The 19,369-nt window shown below is 35.0% G+C and overlaps 1 protein-coding gene across 1 annotated transcript in view; it reads right to left on the reverse strand.

The window, feature by feature from the left end:
- Positions 1-19,369, reverse strand: part of INVS (inversin) — a 116,482-nt gene that overhangs the window by 94,493 nt on the left and 2,620 nt on the right. Inside the window, exon 2 of the mRNA XM_008588472.1 lies at positions 5,172-5,338. Within this exon, the coding sequence (XP_008586694.1) occupies positions 5,172-5,338 (167 nt within the window). The remainder of the gene's footprint in view (positions 1-5,171; positions 5,339-19,369) is intronic.

Raw genomic sequence — 19,369 nt, forward strand, 5'->3', positions numbered from 1 at the left:
AAAGTTGAAGGGGTCCAGGGAGTAGACTGTTTGGTGTGTTTGTGTGTGTGTGAGTGTGTGCAAAATAAGGAAACCTAATATGAGGAATCTTCAAAAAGTTCATAGAAGGATTGGTATTATCTTTTAATTCCATTTTTCCATGAACTTTTTGAAGTATCCTCGTACTGTTACCTGTTATAAGTTTTCCTGAAAAGTTTCAGAGGTATTCTACCCTCTTTTACTTTTTGTAAATCATTAACATGGAAACAGCATATCTTGAAAACAGAAAATTAACATTCAGTTTTCATAAACTGAGAATTGTCTGTGAATTAAAAAAAAAAGCACAACACAGCTACAAACTGGTGCTTTTTAATTTTTGTTTTTAACATAATATAATTTTTCAAAGTGGGTAGTCTTAATCTTCTTGAAGTCAAAGTAATAACCTCCTAGAAGATTAAAAATGCATAACTATTAACACTTAGTAAGATTTCTAAAGCTTTTTAAAAATCCTTATTAACAGACAAATGTATCTGTGGAAGTCAGAGAAATAGTAGCCGCCCTGGAGCAAAACATTTCTAAGAATTAGATATCTTTTGTGAGAAGCCCAGAAAAGGTATGACCAATTGCTTTCTTGGATTAAACTGAAGTTACTAAATGAAAAACAAATTAGGTACAGATGTTTAGTATATTGAGATTAATTTTATTCTCATGGGTACCATTTCCTCAGCTGCTTAGACTAACAGCAATTTGTTTCCAGAGAAGTGAATGTGTGTCAAAATAACTAAGCCAAACAGCACGGTTCAATAAGTTTTCTACATATATGTATTTTGAAACTGGATAAATGTTTCTAGTAAACAAAATGTCTACCATTTATATTAATAATGACTTTCTATATAAACTGCATAAAATTTATTCAACCAAGACATGTCAGACACTGTGCTAGATTCAGGGGGATTCAAAAAGAAATAAAACAAGAGTCTTGCCTATAGTTCTAGTGTAGTGGAAAAAGAGACAAGTAAGCAATAATTACAGTACAAGGTAATGGGGTTCCCATAGACACATGAACAAAATAGTTTGGGAACATGGGTTTTCCCCGCTAATAAACCTAAGGAAAGATAACACAATATAGTTCACTATCACACAAAAAAACCCAAAACCCCAAAACTTAATAAATAACATACAACAATGGTTGATCTTCTCATCAATAACAATGACTGCAGTATTTACATATTATGGCTGTTGATATTTCATAAAAATGTATTGTTACATATCTTAAGGTAGATGGGCCAGCTTTATCATTTAATATCTTTATCTTTTAAGTTAGCAACTTAAAAGCAGCAATCATGTTCATCTTTGTATTCCAAGGCCTAACACAGTACCAGTATGCAGTAGTTTGTATTCATCTTTGTATTCCAAGGCCTAACACAGTACCAGTATGCAGTAGTTTGTATTCATCTTTGTATTCCAAGGCCTAACACAGTACCTGTTATGTAGTAGTTTTAACATATGTTGAATGAATGAATAAAGATATATGGACAGGAATACTGATGATTATGAAAATAACACACTACGAGTCACAGACATCAGAATTAAGTGGGATGGACAATGCTTTATAAGAATATTTGATATTCAATAAATATACCAGAAAGGCTCACTGAACAAAGGATAATGAAGTTTAATAGGGATAGGTACTGAGAACACCTATCTATAGCAGACATACAAGCATGTGATTTATTTTTTCATAGTCTTTCTAGGTCTATAATCATGACTTCATGGTAGACATTTAGCAAATACTTGTTGAATGAGTATTTCTACCTCCACAGTATATCTTTTGGATCCAAGTCCTCTCCATTGGCCTGAACTATATAGCTTTCTATGTATCTCCACTCTCTTCTTTCAAAGTCACTTGGGTTGCCATGTTAGTCCACCTAAAGTACTTTATCATGTAACTCTCATTTTCCTGGATGGCTCCCTAGTATTCGGGACCCTTCATTAAAGTAAAAAAAAAAAAAAAAAAAAAGGAAAAATATTTCTACCTCCACAGTATATCTTTTGGATCCAAGTCCTCTCCATTGGCCTGAACTATATAGCTTTCTATGTATCTCCACTCTCTTCTTTCAAAGTCACTTGGGTTGCCATGTTAGTCCACCTAAAGTACTTTATCATGTAACTCTCATTTTCCTGGATGGCTCCCTAGTATTCGGGACCCTTCATTAAAGTAAAAAAAAAAAAAAAAAAAATGCATAGGGAATATGTATTACAACCTGGCACTAGAACACAGCAGTTACTAAATGGCTGAAAATTAATGAGCTAGGTTGTGCCGGGAAAATTAGTTTTCCATATGTTTTAAATGAGAATAAATCCCTATACAAAAATCAATTTGTTATGTATTAAAAGACTTAAATGTGAAAGAAAATATACGATAATTTAAAAACAATTTCTGCTCAGCTCTTTAGTCCCCCAGCTGTTGTTTACTGCTGGGTTTCTTGGAGCTCCACCCTGTACAAGCACAGTCTTGGAATCTGCTAATCACTTGTGAAGAATTCATATCCAGATTCTTGGGTTCCTTCTCTGCAGTTCCTTCCTCTCCAGGATTTTGCCTTTCAAGTACAAGCCACTAGTAGCTCCAAACTCTACTTTGGTTTTTTTCAGCCTAGTAAGACCGCTACTTCCTGTTAGGGTTTTATTCTTTTGCATTCAAATTTGGAAAATGCCTTCAAGGAAAAAGCCTCAAAGGAAAAATGAGGTGGTTCTCACTTCACTTGCTTCCTTTCTCTGAATAATTGTAGTCTCTTAGATACTGCCCATGCTGATTGTTCTCCGTACCTTCAAACAGTATATGTATTTCATTCAGTTTCTATATATGTTTTTGGCAGGGGGGTTAGTCCAAAATAAGTGTCATTGCCAGAACTGATACTTAGTCATGAAAGTCTCTTGTTGGTTTCTCACTCTTCTGAGTCTTTCTTTTATATCTTTAAACATTCCATCAGTGATTATTTTATACTGTAACTCTAGTAATGCCAATATCTGATGTTTTTCATAGACTAGATGTTTATTGTTACTGCTGACTCTCATGGTAGATTGCTTCCTTATGTGTTTGGTTATCTTTTATTGTTTGCTTTGTTTTAATACGGGGAAATCCTGGAAGTTTGAGGTAAGGATGTTTTCTCTAAAGAGAATTTGTGTTTATGTCTGCTCAGACGCAGATTGTATTACAGACCTGGGACATATCATCTCCAACTATTCTTTAAAAGTCTTTTCTAGGTTATTCACTGTCTTATTCCTGGCTGGTCTATACTATCTCTGATTTATTCATAATTCTGCTTTGTATAAAGTTCAAAACCAAACACAACACCCAGGTTTAACTGGACAGAGCAGAGTACTAAAGAATTATTACACCCTTGTTCTGGAAATTCTACTAGTGCTAATATACCCTAAAGGTATATTACTGCTTTTGGCAAGCTTGTTAAAACAAACAGCAACACACAGAAAGGGGTAAATGTGTAAATATCAGATACTTGAAAGAATAAGAAACTTGTTACTATGAAATCAACTATGTAAATTCTGATATATGAATCTCAGTTCAAATAGAATAAAAAATTCTTTGACTCTGTAAGAAAACTCGTAATTTAAAAAATTATAGTTGAAACAAAAAGCAAAAAAAACAATGCACTGCATCTTATAAAAAGGCTTATTATAGCTAATATCCAGTTGTATACTCCCATTCTTTCAACCATTTTGGTCATATTATACCTTTAGAAAGATGTCATACTGCTGGATCATTACCTGAAATCCCTCGTTTTTTCCCACATAATCTACTTAATTTTAAGTTCCTCCAACCAATATTTTTGAAGTTTTACACATAAATAAATCACAATTCACAATTAAAAATCTAAAGGTTATCAAATCCATAATATTGGGAATATTCTCAATCTAAACTATTTACTTTTTTATGGTAACAAGTAAAATGGAGTTACCCTTCCTGAGTGAATAATTTTATCAGCTGACAAGCCTTGGTGAAAGGTTATAAGTACTTGAACAGTTAAAACTGAGATTGAAAATGAGGGAGATTTAAAAAAATTACTATAATAAAAAGCAAATTCAAGAGAACTAACTTTGAAAATAACCTGAGAGACCTAACTGATAAGAGCATATAACTAGCATATTCAGTAGTATATCTTAATGTCAGCCTCTTTTTATGCAATCAACTAATGAAAAGGTATTTTTCTAACCCCTCAATTAAACAGCTATATCTGGTTCACATTTTTTAATGGAAAATAACTTTAATAGTTTCTGCTGGATCTAACTCATTTTCATTGCTTTTTATTCCAAAAATACAGAATTCTAAAATAACAAAAAGAAAAATACCAGGAACTGGAAATATATTTTATAGGCAAAAATTATATGAAGGAAAAATAGTTCTTAGGTGAATAAGTCTTTAAGGAAATTTAAATAAATTTAGATAAATAAATTTAGAAGCTTACCATTTAAGAATGCAGGGGTTGTTTTTTGTTTTTTTGTGTCTTTTTTTTTCTTTTGGTGGGGATCTGAACCCTTGACCTTGGTGTTACAACACCATACTCCAACCAACTGAGCTAACTGGCCAGCCCTTGATGTGTTTGATCTTAAGTCTGACAATGCCTTTAAAAACCTGAAATCATTGATATTGGCAATACAGTTTCATATTTTAAAAATGTTTTAATATACATTAAAAAGAGAATTAAAAATTCTCTTATGTTCCATAATGCCAGATATATCAAGAGAGATTGTAACTTTTTACTGTAAAAGTAATATTCCTAAAGGAAAAAATTTTTAATAAACTATTATGTATCCCCAATATTTAAGCCCAACAACTATTAACATCCTTTGTGTATTTCTTTTTGTCTTTATTTTTTCCCTATACATAAATTGGTTTGTAATATAGTTTAATCAGATTGTACATATAATTTTGATCCTTGTTTTTCCATTAAACCTTAGATCATAGAATAAATTCCATTGCTCAAGGAACCTAGGTAAGTGAATGTAGCCACTGATGGTTATCTGTGCTTTACTCTCTACATCTTGAGGATTGCTTTTAAAGAAAACATATAAAACCTGAGATTTCCTTACTGTCTGTCCATCGCATAGTTCCACTAATTAACTAACAAATACCACAGAAAACATTTACTCTTCAAGGAAATTTCACTTCTTACCTTTTGAGCTGCAAGATGGAGGGCTGTTCTCTGGCTATGGTCAGTTTTATTAACATCTGCTCCTGCCTTCAGGAGAGTATCTGCACAATCCAATCTGTCAGCCAACACACAATACATAAGTGGTGTTCTCCCAAATTGATCTTCTTTGTCTTTAAGAGCAGGGTTTCCTAAAAATATAAGAAACAGATAGTGATATTTGATAATTGTTATTACTAATATAAGTAGGAACATTTACTAAGTGTTTATTATCAAGTACTATGCTAAATGCATTAAATATATTATCTTATTCTCACTTTCTCCTATAGGGAGATATTGCCATTCCTGTATTACAGAAACTTAGGCTCAGAGAAGTTAAGTAACCTGTCTACATTCACACTGAAAGTAGGTGGTGCAGCTAAAATTCAAACTGACTCATGACCGTATTCTTTATTATGTTATGCTGAATTAACATTTAGAGATATGGAGCTATATTATATTCCTCCCTCATTCCTTCTTTTGTCAACAGATACTTATTTAGTGCTGACTATACACTAGACATTGTGGTATGTCTTTATGAGTGATATAAAAATAAATCATGGTTGGTTTCCTGTTCTAGACAAGATGGAGCAAATGTATAGTATCTTGATCCTCTGGCTAATTACACCTAAAAAACTTGGGCAGACTAAATGAAGGGTAGAGAAGAAAAGGAAGACTGACTAGGGACTTTGGAACTTGAGGAACAATCTAGTGGTAACTTCCATGAAGATTTTGTCAAACCTCATACCTTGCATTAAGCAAAGAACAGCAATGAGATGGTGTTACCCCTTCCCAATTAGGAAGTAGAGGAGGATTAGAGGAAAAAGCTGGACAAAGGAATTCTTTAAATTGATATATGAAGTTGTAGGAGCTTCTGGGCAGCCCATGTGTAAAACTAATCAGAATCAAAATAACAAAAGCTCTAACAATTGAACTTGAGTGGAATACGGCCTAGGTTCTAAATTGGCCTGGGTATCACAGAAGTGGGGCAGACGAGAACAGCCCTGCAAGAACTCTGAAAACTAACTTGACATTTGAACCATAGTCCATAAATTTGAAACAGAATGTTCATTCTAAACCTAAACAGATTGTCAGTCTATTAAAAGAGGATATTTAAATAGGATCCAGAGTCTCATAACATAATACACAGAATGTCAAAAAGATATCCCAAATTCCTAGACAATTCAAGAGCCAGGAAAATATTAACTTAAACAAGAAAAGATAATGAACAGCCACCAACGCTGAGATAACACAGATATTTGAGTTATCTAGCAAGGATTTTAAAGCAACTATGATAAAAATGCTCCAATAATCAATTGTAAACACTCTTGAAATAAATGGAAAAATACAAAGTCTCAGCAAAGAAAGAGAAAATATAAAGATGAACCAAACAAATAATAAATATTTAATAAAGAAATAAATAAAAAAATAAAATAATCAAAATAAAAACCTCACTGAATAGGCTCAATAGCAGAGTGGAAATGACAGAGGAAAGAATCAGTGAACTAATGATAGACCAATAGAAATTATTCAATCTGAATAACAGATAGAAAAGATAGAAACAAAAAGAATCAACAGAATCTCAGGGTCCTGTGAGACAATAAAAACATCAGAGTTTCAGAAAGGGAATAAAAAGTGAAGGGCTAAAACACAGTTGAAGGAATAATGGTTAAAAATGGCCCCTATTTGGTGAAAGACATAAACCCACAGATTTAAGAAGCTGAGCAAAGCTCAAATAGAATAAACCCAAAGCAATCCATGTTCAGTCAATCAAATCAAATTTCTGAAACTAAAGATAAAGAAAAAAATCATGAAAGCAGCCATACAGAAACAATAAATTATCTATAGGGGAATAGTAATTCAATTGGCAGTCTATTTCTCATCAGAAAACATGGAGGACTGAAGGCAGTAGCACAACATTTTTCAAGCACTGGGGGGAAAAAAAGAACTGTCAACCCAGAATTCTATACCAGTAAAAATATCCTGAAGGTGAAATAAAGATATCTCAGAAGAAGAAACCAACAGAATCTGAGGTCAGCAGACCAACTCTAATACAATTAGTAAAGAAAGCTCTTCTAACAAAAAGAAAAACAAACAAACAAACAAACAAACAAAAAACTCTGGAACACCAGGAATAAAAAAAGAGAAACTGAATAGACCAACTCTAATACAATTAGTAAAGAAAGCTCTTCTAACAAAAAGAAAAACAAACAAACAAACAAACAAAAAACTCTGGAACACCAGGAATAAAAAAAGAGAAACTGAATAGTGAATATCTGAGAGATATAATAGACTTAGACTGTTCTTCTCTTTAGTTTTTAAAATGATGTTCTGATGGTTGAAAGCAAAAGCTACAATATTGTTTGATGTGGTTCTTAATTTATGTAGAGGTTATTTTTAAGATAACAATATCAAAAAGGAGAGTAAAGGGACCTAAGTAGTGGTAAGGCCTCCCCTCCACATTGCACTTGAAGTGGTACTGTGATAGTATAAGTATGCATATTCTAATCCCTAAAGCAATCTCTCTCTCTCTCTCTCTCTCTCACACACACACACACACACACACACACACACACACACACACACACACACACAGAAAAACAAACAAAAAAACCCCAGCAAAACAAACTATACAAAGAGATTTATTTAAAAACACCATGAGACACTCGTTCACATATATTAGGATGGTTATAATAAAAAACATATATATAACAAGTATTAATGAGGACATGGAGAAATCAAAACCCTCATATACTGCTGGTGGGAACATAAAATGGTATAGCCACTTTGGAAAATAGTCTGGCAGCTCCTCGAAACATTAAATATAGAGTAACCATTTGACCCAGCCATCCTATTCTCAGTATACATCCAAGAGAAATGAAACATGTCCACACAAAAACTGGTACACAAATGCCCATAGCAGTATTATTCACAATAGTCCAAAGGTGGAAATAGTGCAAGTATCCATAAACTGTTCATTAACTGATGAATGAATAAACAAAATGTTGTATATCACTACAGTGGAATATTACTCAGCAAAAGGAATGAAGGTCTAATACATGGATGAACTTTGAAAACATTATGCGAAGTGAAAAAAGCCAGCAAAAAACAGGACATATTGTATGATTTCATTTATGTGAAATGTCTGGCACAGGCATATCTACAGAGACAGAAAGTAGATTAGTGGTTGCTGAGGACCTGAAGGGGGTGGAATTGAGGGGTCATAGCTAAAGGGCATCGGGTTTCTTTGTGGGGTAACACCCTGGGCCTTGATGTTATCAGCCACATGCCCTAACCAACTGAGCTAACTAGCCGGCCTTGAATTTTACACTTTAAACAGGTGTATGGTATGTGACTTATATCTCAATAAAGCTGAACCAAAAGCCCCAGTGTACGTAAATTAAATGGAATACTAAAAATGTTCAAGAAATGGAAAGGAAGACAGGAAAAGTAGAACAGAGGAATGAAAAAACAGAAGCAACACACAATGGACCATAATAAATTGGAAATAAATCCTAACATCCATAATTACATTAAATGTAAATGGTGTAAATATATAATAATATATTTTATATAATATATAGCAATATATTTTAAATATAAAATATATAACAATATATTTTATATTTATATAATGATACATAAAATATATTTATTTTGTATATAAATTATGTAACGATAAAAGGGTCAATTCACCAAGAATACATAATAATCCTAAATGTATGTACCAAACCACATAGCATTGAAATATATATAGCAAAACTGATAGAATTGAAAGAAACACTTAAAACATTCACAATTTTAGTTGATTCCCCCTGTCAATAATTTCTAGAACCACTAGAATGAAAATCAGCAAGGATACAGAACTGAACACCACCATAAAGCAGCATGATTTAACTGATATTTATTGAATACTTCATCTAATGACAGCCAGATACACAGTCTTTTAAAACGCCCATAAGACACTCATCAAAAATAGATCACATACTGGGCCATAAAACAAATTCTTTTTTTTTTGTCCTTTTTGAGACTGGCTGCACCGCACTCAGCCAGTGAGCGCTGTGAGTGCACCAGTCATCCCTATATAGGATCCGAACCCGCGGCGAGAGCGCTACTGCGCTCCCAGCGCTGCCCTCTCCCGAGTGCGCCACGGGCTCGGCCCCATAAAACAAATTCTAATAGATTTAAAGAACTGGAGTAATACAAAGTATGTTCTCTGGCAATAATGCAATTAAACTAGAAATCAATAACAGAATGATAGTAGAAAATCACCAAATACTTGGGAATTAACACACTTCAAAATAAAACACGGGTTAAAGAGAAATCCCAAGGGGTATTTAAAAATATAATTAAATAAATGAATATAAAATATATAAATTTATAAAATATATAAAATAATATGTAAGGTTCTTATCCTACACATGAGGGAGGCTTGGAAGAAAATATAGAGCATTGAATATTTGTATAAGCTTATATAAACCTATATAAAAGAATATTTTCAAATCAATAATGTGTGCTTCTAACTTAACACACTAAAAAAGAAGCAAATTTAACCCCAAAGCAGAGGAAGTACATAAAAAAAACAACAACAGAGATCAATGAAATTAAAATTAGAGAAACAGAGAAAAATGAATGAAGTTAAAAGTTGGTCTTGGAAAGTAAAATTGCTAAATCTCTAATCAGAGTGAACATTAAAAACAAAGCAGACGCAAATTTCAATATCAAGAATAAAAGTGGTGTCTTCACTACAGAGCCTGCAGATTTTAAAAGGAAAATAAGGAAATATCATAAATGATTTTATGTCTATAAATTCACAATTTAAGTAAATGGATAAATTCCTTAGAAGACATAATCTATCAAAGTCCACTTGAGTTACAGATACCTTCAATATTACCTGTGATAAGCAGAATTCTCAGATCAAACCCAAGATACCCACTCCCTGGTATACATACCCTGTATGATCCCCTCCTCTCCAGTGTAGGCAGGACCTATGAATATGATAGGATATTACACTCATGATTATATTATGTTATGTGGCAAATGTGAAGGGATTTTGAAGAAGTAATTAAGGTACTTAATCATTTAATGTCAAGTTAATCATAAGAAAGATTAGCATGGGTTGCTTTGACCTAATCAGGTGAGATTTTTAAAAGAGGGTCTAGAAGTCAGAGATGGAAGAAGTTGGACAAATCTGAAGCAGCAGAGACACTTTCCTGCTGGGCTTAGAGAAGCAAACTGCTATGAGTTCTAAAGCAGCAAGAAAAAGAACTCGCTAATGTATACTTGGAAGAGAATCCTGAGTTTCAGATGAGACCTCAGCCCTGGCTCAATCTTGATTACAACCTTGTGAGACTAAGCAAAAGACCCAGCTAAGCCATGTCCAGATTCCCAGCCCCCAGAAGTGAGGGAATAAATGCTCTTTTTGTTTGTTTTTTTAAAGCCAGTCAAGCGTGGCTATGGGGGGAGACAATGTTAATGAGCTTAACAATAATCTTTGGATCAACTTAAATGTTTATTGTTTTAAGCTAAATTTGTGTTAATTTGTTATACAGCAATAGAAAACCAATATAGTACTTTGTCTATTAAAGAAATTAGATTCATAGTTAATCCTGCCTACAAAGCACTACTAAGAACACTGTGTTGAAAAATCTCAAGAAGCAAGTTTTGTATAAATGAACATGTGGTTTTAAAATTGTTATGGAAAGACAAAAAAAGTAGAAGAATAAAAACGTTTTGAAAAACGAGAATGAATTTTGAGGACTCACACTGTATCATTTCAAGACATACTGTAAAACTACAATAATGAAGACAGTGTGGTCATGGCAAAGGAATAGACACATAGATCAATAGAATAGATTTAAGAGTATAGAAATCGACACACACATACTTGTATATAATCAATTGATTTTGATAAAGTTGCAAAGGCAAACCAATGGATAGGCCTTTACACAAATAGTGCTGTAAATACTTGACATTCATACACAAAAACCAAACCAAACCAAACCAAACCAAACCAAACCCCTCAACCTATATTTTGCACTTAGTTCAAGCTGCTATAACAAAGTACCACAGACTGGGTGGCTTATAAACAAGAAAAATTTATTTCTCACAGTTGTGGAGGCCGTAAGTCTGAGATAAGGGTGCTAGTGTGGTCGAGTTCTGGTGAAGGCCCTCTTCCAGGCTGCAGACTGCCCACTTCTTGTTGCATGCCCACAACTGGGAAAAAAAGAAGGCTAGAGAGCTCTCTGGGCCCCTATTGTAAGGGCCCTAATTCCATTCATGTAGATTCTATGCTCATGACTTAAATTACCTCCAAAAGGTCCCACCTCCTAATATCATCACACTGGGGGTTAGAATTTCAACATACAAATTTTGGAAAGCCGTAAACATTCAGTGCACAATAGTACCATATATAAAAATTACCTCAAAATGGATCATAAACTTAAATGTAAAACCTATAACTATATGAAACTTTTAGTTGAAAACTAAGGTGAACATCTTGGATAAGACACCAAAGAACAATCCATACAAAAATGAATAGATTGAATTTCACCAAATTAAAAACTTTCGTGTTTGAAAAACACTGCTAAGAAAATTGGGCCAGCCCGGTGGCACACTGGATAGTGCACCGCTTGGGAAGCGCGGCGGCGCTCCCGCCCGAGGGTTCGGATCCCACATACAGACCGGTTCCCGCTCACTGGCTGAGCGAGGCGCGGGAGCAACACCGAGGGTTGCAATCCTGTTGCCGGTCCCCGGTCCGGTACGGGGGCAACACTGAGGGTTGCGATCCGTTGCCGGACACGGAAAAAAGGGAGAAAATATTTGCAAAACAGACTTCTATCCAGAATAAAGTACACTTACAGATGAATAATAAAAAGACAGATAATGAAATTAAAAGATGGGCAAAAGTTGTGAATAGACATTTCACCAAATAACCATGTGAAAAGATGCTCAACATCATTAATAAACAGGGAAATATAAATTCAACCCACAATATAATGTGAGGGTATTTCAAAAAGTTCATGGAAAGATTTGTATTATCTTTTAATTCTATTTTTCCACAAACTTTTTGAAGTACCCTTGTACTATTACACATCTATTAGAATAGCTAAAATGAAAACAAAACCCAAAACAAACCTGACAATCCCAAGTGCCGATGAGAATACAGAAAAACTAGAACTTTCAGAGATTGCTGTTAGGAATACAAAGTGGCATAGGCACTATGGAAAACTGTCTGTCAGTTTCTTTCTTTTTTTTTTTTTTTCCTTTTTATCTTTTTTCGTGTCCGGCAATGGATCGCAACCCTCAGTGTTGCGCCCGTACCGGACCGGGACCGGCAACGGGATCGCAACCCTCGGTGATGCGCCCGCACCTCGCTCAGCCAGTGAGCGGGAACCAGTCTGTATGTGCGATCCGAACCTTCGGCGGGAGCGCCGCCGCGCTCCCAAGCGGGGCACTGTAGCAGTGCGCCACCGGGCCGGCCCTGTCAGTTTCTTATTAACTTAAATATACACTTAACCGCACGGCCTAATAATCTCTTGCCTATGTGTTTACTCAGGAGAAATAAAAGCATGAAAGCTTATGTTCACACAAAAACCTATATGTGGATGTTTATAGCGGCTTTATTCATAATTGCTAAAAGCTGGAAACATCCCAATTATCCTTCAACTTGAAAATAAGCAAACTGTAGTACATCCATACAATGGGATACTGCTCAGCAATAAAAAGGAATGAACTAGTGATGCATTCAACAACATGGAAAAATCTCAAATGCCTTATTCCAAGTGAAAGAAATCAGTCTCAAAGGGTACATGTTATATGATTCATTCACACGGCATTCTGGAAAAGGTAAAACTAGAGGGAGAGAAAACAGACCAATGGTTACCAGGAGTTAGGATGTGGGGAGGAAGTGCTTATAAAGGGACACATGGGGAGTTCTGGAGTATGATATCATTGTTCTACATACCTCTTGATTGTGGTGGTGATTATGTGATTATGTATTTGTCAAAATTAGATAAGTGTACACTAAAAAGGGTGAAATTTACTGTATTATACCTTAATAAACTTTACTTAAAAACCACAACAAAAGATGCCATGGCTCCTGCCATGTGAAGAGATTTTGCTACTTTTCTCACAGATAATGATCAGGTATTCATATACGAACTGAGGGTAATTACATATGGGTTGAGCATGAGGGAAGCCAATCATTTCTAAGGAGTCTTGACCTGCACTCTGCTAATGGGGGAAGCAAACTGATCAAATGAAATGTCTTCTTTGGGGAAATAGAAATGCTAGATAAAGAAAGAGAACGTGTTACACTTTTGCCTGGGTTGTTTTGTACCTGAAACAAAGCTACTGTTTTAGTTTTAAATACATGAACATATATTTTAATCTTGGACATACTGGGACTCAGAAAGACTATAGCTTCTCAGACAACTTACTTTGCCAATCCATGTTTCCATGTATACTGGTAATAAAGCAGGAAAGGTCATTGCTTCTAAAATTGGAAATAGGCTTATAAATATATTCAGGTTGTGTATAACTCCCAGAGCAGGCAGGTGTTCTTTTTCAGAACTTTGGTTTTGAAGATGGAGTCAAGTTTTGCATATGTTTCCACATATCTGATAATAGAAGCCCCTGAGCTCTACGCTTCTGAGTGGTACAACAGTGTTAGTTATTCTCCCCACAATATCTAATCCAGAAAACACCAAAGATTCTATCACTGCATTTATAGATAAGGACTCTTTAAACCCAAACTCATAAACAGAACTAATATGTAGTATAGGTAGAGCATGTTCTTTTCACTGGTTTAAGCCCTTCTGGAGTCACAGTGATACTTATAGAGAATATGCTATAACAAGTCTAGTTTCTAGTTGTCTCTCATGATTAAAGGGCACTGTTTACCAGCCTCTTATTTGTCACTGTTAAGCAAAGAGAGTTGTAGCTAGTATTAGTTAGACGATAGTAATTCATATTATAATTCCCCCCTAGAGTAGAATTCCTCCTTGGAAGCTCTAGTAAGGCAGAGGATTTAGGAACTGTGGTCACAGGAATAAATGCTGAGAAATGCTAGCACATCACATCCTGGGATAATCCTAACTGACTGGAATCCTCAAGGCCGAAGTGAAGTCAGTACCATGGGCTTAGTAAGTAGCTCTTCCTCCTAGGACACAGAACTTCAGGCCAATTGCTATCTTCTTCCCAAGTCTCCTATAAGATACATGGAAACTTCGAGTCTTCTCTTCAATCCCTGACATACTTCTTTTTGTGTAACTTCCCAAAAGGGAAGATTTAATTGGGTTATGTCACCACCACCCAGTATGTTGTGCCTATAAGGCAAAATTTGCCTATCTGAGAAAATTGAAAGTATATAGCCCCTACTCAGGATTAGAAGAAACATTCAGCCTAACTTGGGTCCTGTCTTTAGTAGCTTTGGAGGGATACTGGCTTCATGGCTAGTGTCTGAGTCATGAGGGCACCATTAGGTTCTGGGCTTCTGGGCTAAAGGAGAGTAACTGAGAGAAGTCTGTGCTTTTATTCATTGACCCTACTGCCTTCCTTAGTTTCCTCAATTATAACCTTCAACTAATACCTGTCCAGTCTACACCATAACTTATTTTGATGATCGAACAGTTATTTATTGTTTAGAAGTATTTGGTAACTGCAACATGTTGTGCAAATGTAGGGCTTAAGATGTAAACTAATATTCACTGAACAGCAGTGCATTTAAATTTGCATTCCTGTCAGAAACAGCTAATATAGAAAGAAGCTGGCTAGTGTGCTGAGTTGTTTTAATTATTCTGACAACTGTAAAGATGGCCTCTAATCCATGACCAATTGGTGCTTGCTTAACTGGGGCTAGCATTCTGCATGTGCTCTGTCTGAACACAGCTCAGAAAGCTGAGCTAAGCTGGCTAGTGTGCTGAGTTGTTTTAATTATTCTGACAACTGTAAAGATGGCCTCTAATCCATGACCAATTGGTGCCTGCTTAACTGGGGCTAGCATTCTGCATGTGCTCTGTCTGAACACAGCTCAGAAAGCTGAGCTGGAACCATGATGGCAAGCCACTGCTCTATTGCATTCAGTTATTTTAAGGCTAGTGAAGCAGAAGAGACTGTATGGTTAATGGGCTGGTATGTGCAGAAACCAGAGCTCCAACTCTAGCTGTCAGAGGAAATGTCTGTCATTTGTAGTGACAGTTGTGCCAGTCTACACAATAGCTATAGCACCACACTTCCCAAGGCAAATAAATACTGCATTCTCTGTTGACATCTTATTTGCTTGTTCTAAAATGTTACCTTTGTGTGGCATCAAAGATGCATTTATTTCATCTGCTTTTAATTACTTCTTACTTCACACTTTTCATATTGCCAATTCATATCGCCACTTTTCATATTCACAATCTTGGGAAGGCATTTGTTATCCTTTTTAAAATATTTGCTTATTGTTGTAGAGAGACAACATGGGAACAATGGAAAGAACACAAGATTCATCACTAAATAACTTGGTTTGAGTCTCAACTTTGCCAATTATTAGCCCTGCAACTAAACTTCTTAACTTCCGGGTCTCAGTGTCCTAACATACAAAATTAGAATAATAATAATAACATGGGACATATTGTATTTGGAGGACACTTGAGACTTTACAAAATAATTTTACATATTATCTCATTACAGTTGTTGCAGGTATCTTAAAATATCATTTACATTCATTGCTATTTCAAAATGATCATAGTTGTTAGATCTGCCACTAGATCTTGCTATTTAATGTGTTCATAAAAACTATGGCAGATATAATGCTATGTCATAATTTAAAAATATTTGATAACTGTATTTCAACATAACTGGTGTCCTTTGTAATCCTATATATTGTACTTAAGCTCTTAAAATTATATATAGAGAGAGTTTAAATGTATTTTGGCAGCTGACTGGAATGGGGAACTGAACCCTTGACCTTGGAGTCACAGGCTGTGCTCTAACCACCTGAACTAAGTGGCCAGCCCCTTAAAACTTTTTTTCCGAGAAGAGGTCAAAAAGTCTTACCAGATTGCCAAGAGGGACCATAACACAAAAAATATTAAGAAAAATCCAATCTAGAGAACCATTCAGTTCATCAGTCAAGGTTCAGATCTAATCAGTTCATTCCTTCTTGTCTTTATCATTCTCTACTTATTCATACCATGCATGTGTGTACGGAAACATTTACCCATACATTGAACTCCCATAGTTTAGTAGTTAAAAGCATGGACTCTGGAATTAGATTTTCTGGCTTTCATCTCACTTTTGCTACTTTCTAGACAAGTTACTTAATCTCTCTGCACCTCAGTTTCCTCACCCAAAACTATTTGGATTGTTTCACTATTAAATGAGTTAATGAGTTGCAAAACATTTAATACACTGCCTGGCACATAAGACATAATTTTATGAATGCTGGCTAATTTTATTACTGTTATTAATATAGATACATATATGGGTAAGTATATATTTTTAAACACATATAAGCAAGCATTTATAAAAGATTTAATGGCCCTAACATTTAGGTAAGGGTTGAGGTAAAGGAAGAAGTAACCTGAAATACAGCCTCTACTCTGCGACTTATGAGGCTCATTGCCATATCTAACTATTGTGTTGGGAGATGTTAAAAACAAGGAGAGCATATATAAGCAAGCATTTATAAAAGATTTAATGACCCTAACATTTAGGTAAGGGTTGAGGTAAAGGAAGAAGTAACCTGAAATACAGCCTCTACTCTGAGACTTATGAGGCTCATTGCCATATCTAACTATTGTGTTGGGAGATGTTAAAAACAAGGAGAGGAAATGATTCAGAGAGATTATGCTTGCACAGAATGTTGACAGTGCAATGAAAGTTGTAGAATCAGAATGGTGCTTCCTGGTCACTATACAACTGCAAACAACCTCAAGTATTGTTAGCAGTAATGACAGTTTCAATCATTACACACTGCACATTTACATATTATTTTGTTTGGTTTTCACAAAGAAAACATTAATATTCACAGCATTTAGTGATTTCTCATTTTGAGACATTTCGGAAACAATGGAAGACTTAATTATTTTACTCTAAGTCCAACCTGATATAACAATAGTAATAGGGTACTACTCTTTGTCTACTATGTGTTAGGTGCCATGGTAGATGTTTTATAGCCATTATGTCATTTAACTGTTACACAGCGAAATATTATAATCTATAGTTTACAGACAACAAAACTGATGCTCAAAAAGATTAAATGGCTTAGCCAAGGTAATAACTCTAATAAATGACAGAGTAGAATTCAAAATCCAGTTTTATCTGACTCTAAAATCCATACCCTTTCTACTACACTACATTGTATAGTATTAAAATGAATCTTATATCTCTGGTATTCATTCAAATTATCTGAGTTTGATATTACATATTCATAAATGATAACCATAGAAAATAAAGATTTTGCTATGTATGCTTATGTTTTTAGGGCCCAGAACTAAGCCCTAATACATTTGAATATACGAAGTAGTGAATTATGTTAAAACATTAATTCCTTGGATTAGGCTAAACACAAAAAATTGCTACTGAAATCATGTATCCTCCAGAGAAGGCCTCTTCAGTTCTCCTCCAGTACAATGGGCAGCATAGAAATTGTTCGATTTAATTAGTTATGTTTGTAGGAAGAGACCCTCATCTGTTTCCATGGAGTCAAACACATCACTGACATACTTCTCCATGGAAACACAGAAGGGAAAACAGAAAATGCTAAAGTGAATGAATTCACTGAGCAGTTGGTGAACAAAGATTCAAGAAAAAAATTAATTCATTTGTAGTACCATGTCACTAGTTTAGAAAAGAGAAATAGCATATATTTAGACATCATCAAACATGTGCTTCATAAAAGGATGTTTAAAATAAATTGAAATTTAAGATGAAACAGTTATTATTTTAGTATGAATATACAAATATTGGGAAATACCACAGAGCAAAGGTATTACAGAGCAAAGGTTTACGTGTCTTCTAGGCACAGAAGACATGATGGCACGATTCTTACAAGATGCACGGTGCTACCCTCAGTCAGTAATGAATGAGGAGTTCCTCAAACAAGATGCTACAAAGCATAGGGAACGATCTATAAATAAATTTATCAGTTTTATACTAGCTTCACATCAGGATTGCTTTTTGGTTTTTTAAGGATTTCTCTTTGGGGATATAAAATTATAGGACGGTTTCAAGTTTTATGATGAAATATGTTAGTTCATTTATATGACTGGGCACGTATACGTGGTTTTAATTTACAACTGTATGTTTTGTTTTCTTTGAAGGTTATATTTCTCATTATATTAATAAAGAATTCATTCTATATGGTACTTTTTCTTGAGTCATTCTGACCTAAAAAATTTTTTTTCTCATGGAATTTAGCCTCAATTTGCCTCTCAATTCAATTTAATTTAACTCAATAAATTTTTAGTCTTGGCTCTCAAGACGATTGTAGACTACTTGGGAGGAAAGAATGATTCTATTTATTCATTCCTTCAACAAATATTTTTCATGTGCCTACTGTGTGCCAAGTACTGTGCTCGATTTTGTGGATATAGTGATGAGTTAAAACACACCCAGTCTACTCTCATGGAGGCTACTAGCATATGGAGGAGAGAGATATTAGAATAGTCATACGCATAAATACACAGTCTGAGCCAAGTTTTATGAAGGAAAACTACAGAGTGCCAAGAGAGAACACAAGGAACAGCTTCACTGAGATGGGATGGTTAGAACAGGCCTCTCTGAAGAAGTGACCTTAAAGCTGAGACCTGAAGGATGACCAAGAGTTAGTCAGACAGAGAATGGGGAGACCAGCATTTCAGGCAATACCCTGAGATGGAAAAGGGCTTGGCAGGTTTGAGAAACCGAAAGAAAGCAAATTTTTCTAGGAAGAGAGTTGTGAAAGGTAAGGGTGGAGAGGAGAAGAGGTACACGTAGCATTTAAAATTTTATTACAAGTATAATGGGAAGCAATGAAAAAATTTTGAACATGAAAATGACATAACTGTACATAACGCTTTTCAGTTCAAGTGAACAGGGAAAATTTAGCCAAAAAAAAAAAAGGTCAAAAAAGGCAAAAGGTGGGGCCGGCCCGGTGGCGCACTGGATAGTGCGCCGCTTGGGAAGCGCGGCGGCGCGCCCGGCCGAGGGGTGGG

The sequence above is a fragment of the Galeopterus variegatus genome, unplaced genomic scaffold (genome assembly GCF_000696425.1).
Source record: "Galeopterus variegatus unplaced genomic scaffold, G_variegatus-3.0.2 Scaffold4858, whole genome shotgun sequence".
Classification (NCBI taxonomy): domain Eukaryota; kingdom Metazoa; phylum Chordata; class Mammalia; order Dermoptera; family Cynocephalidae; genus Galeopterus; species Galeopterus variegatus.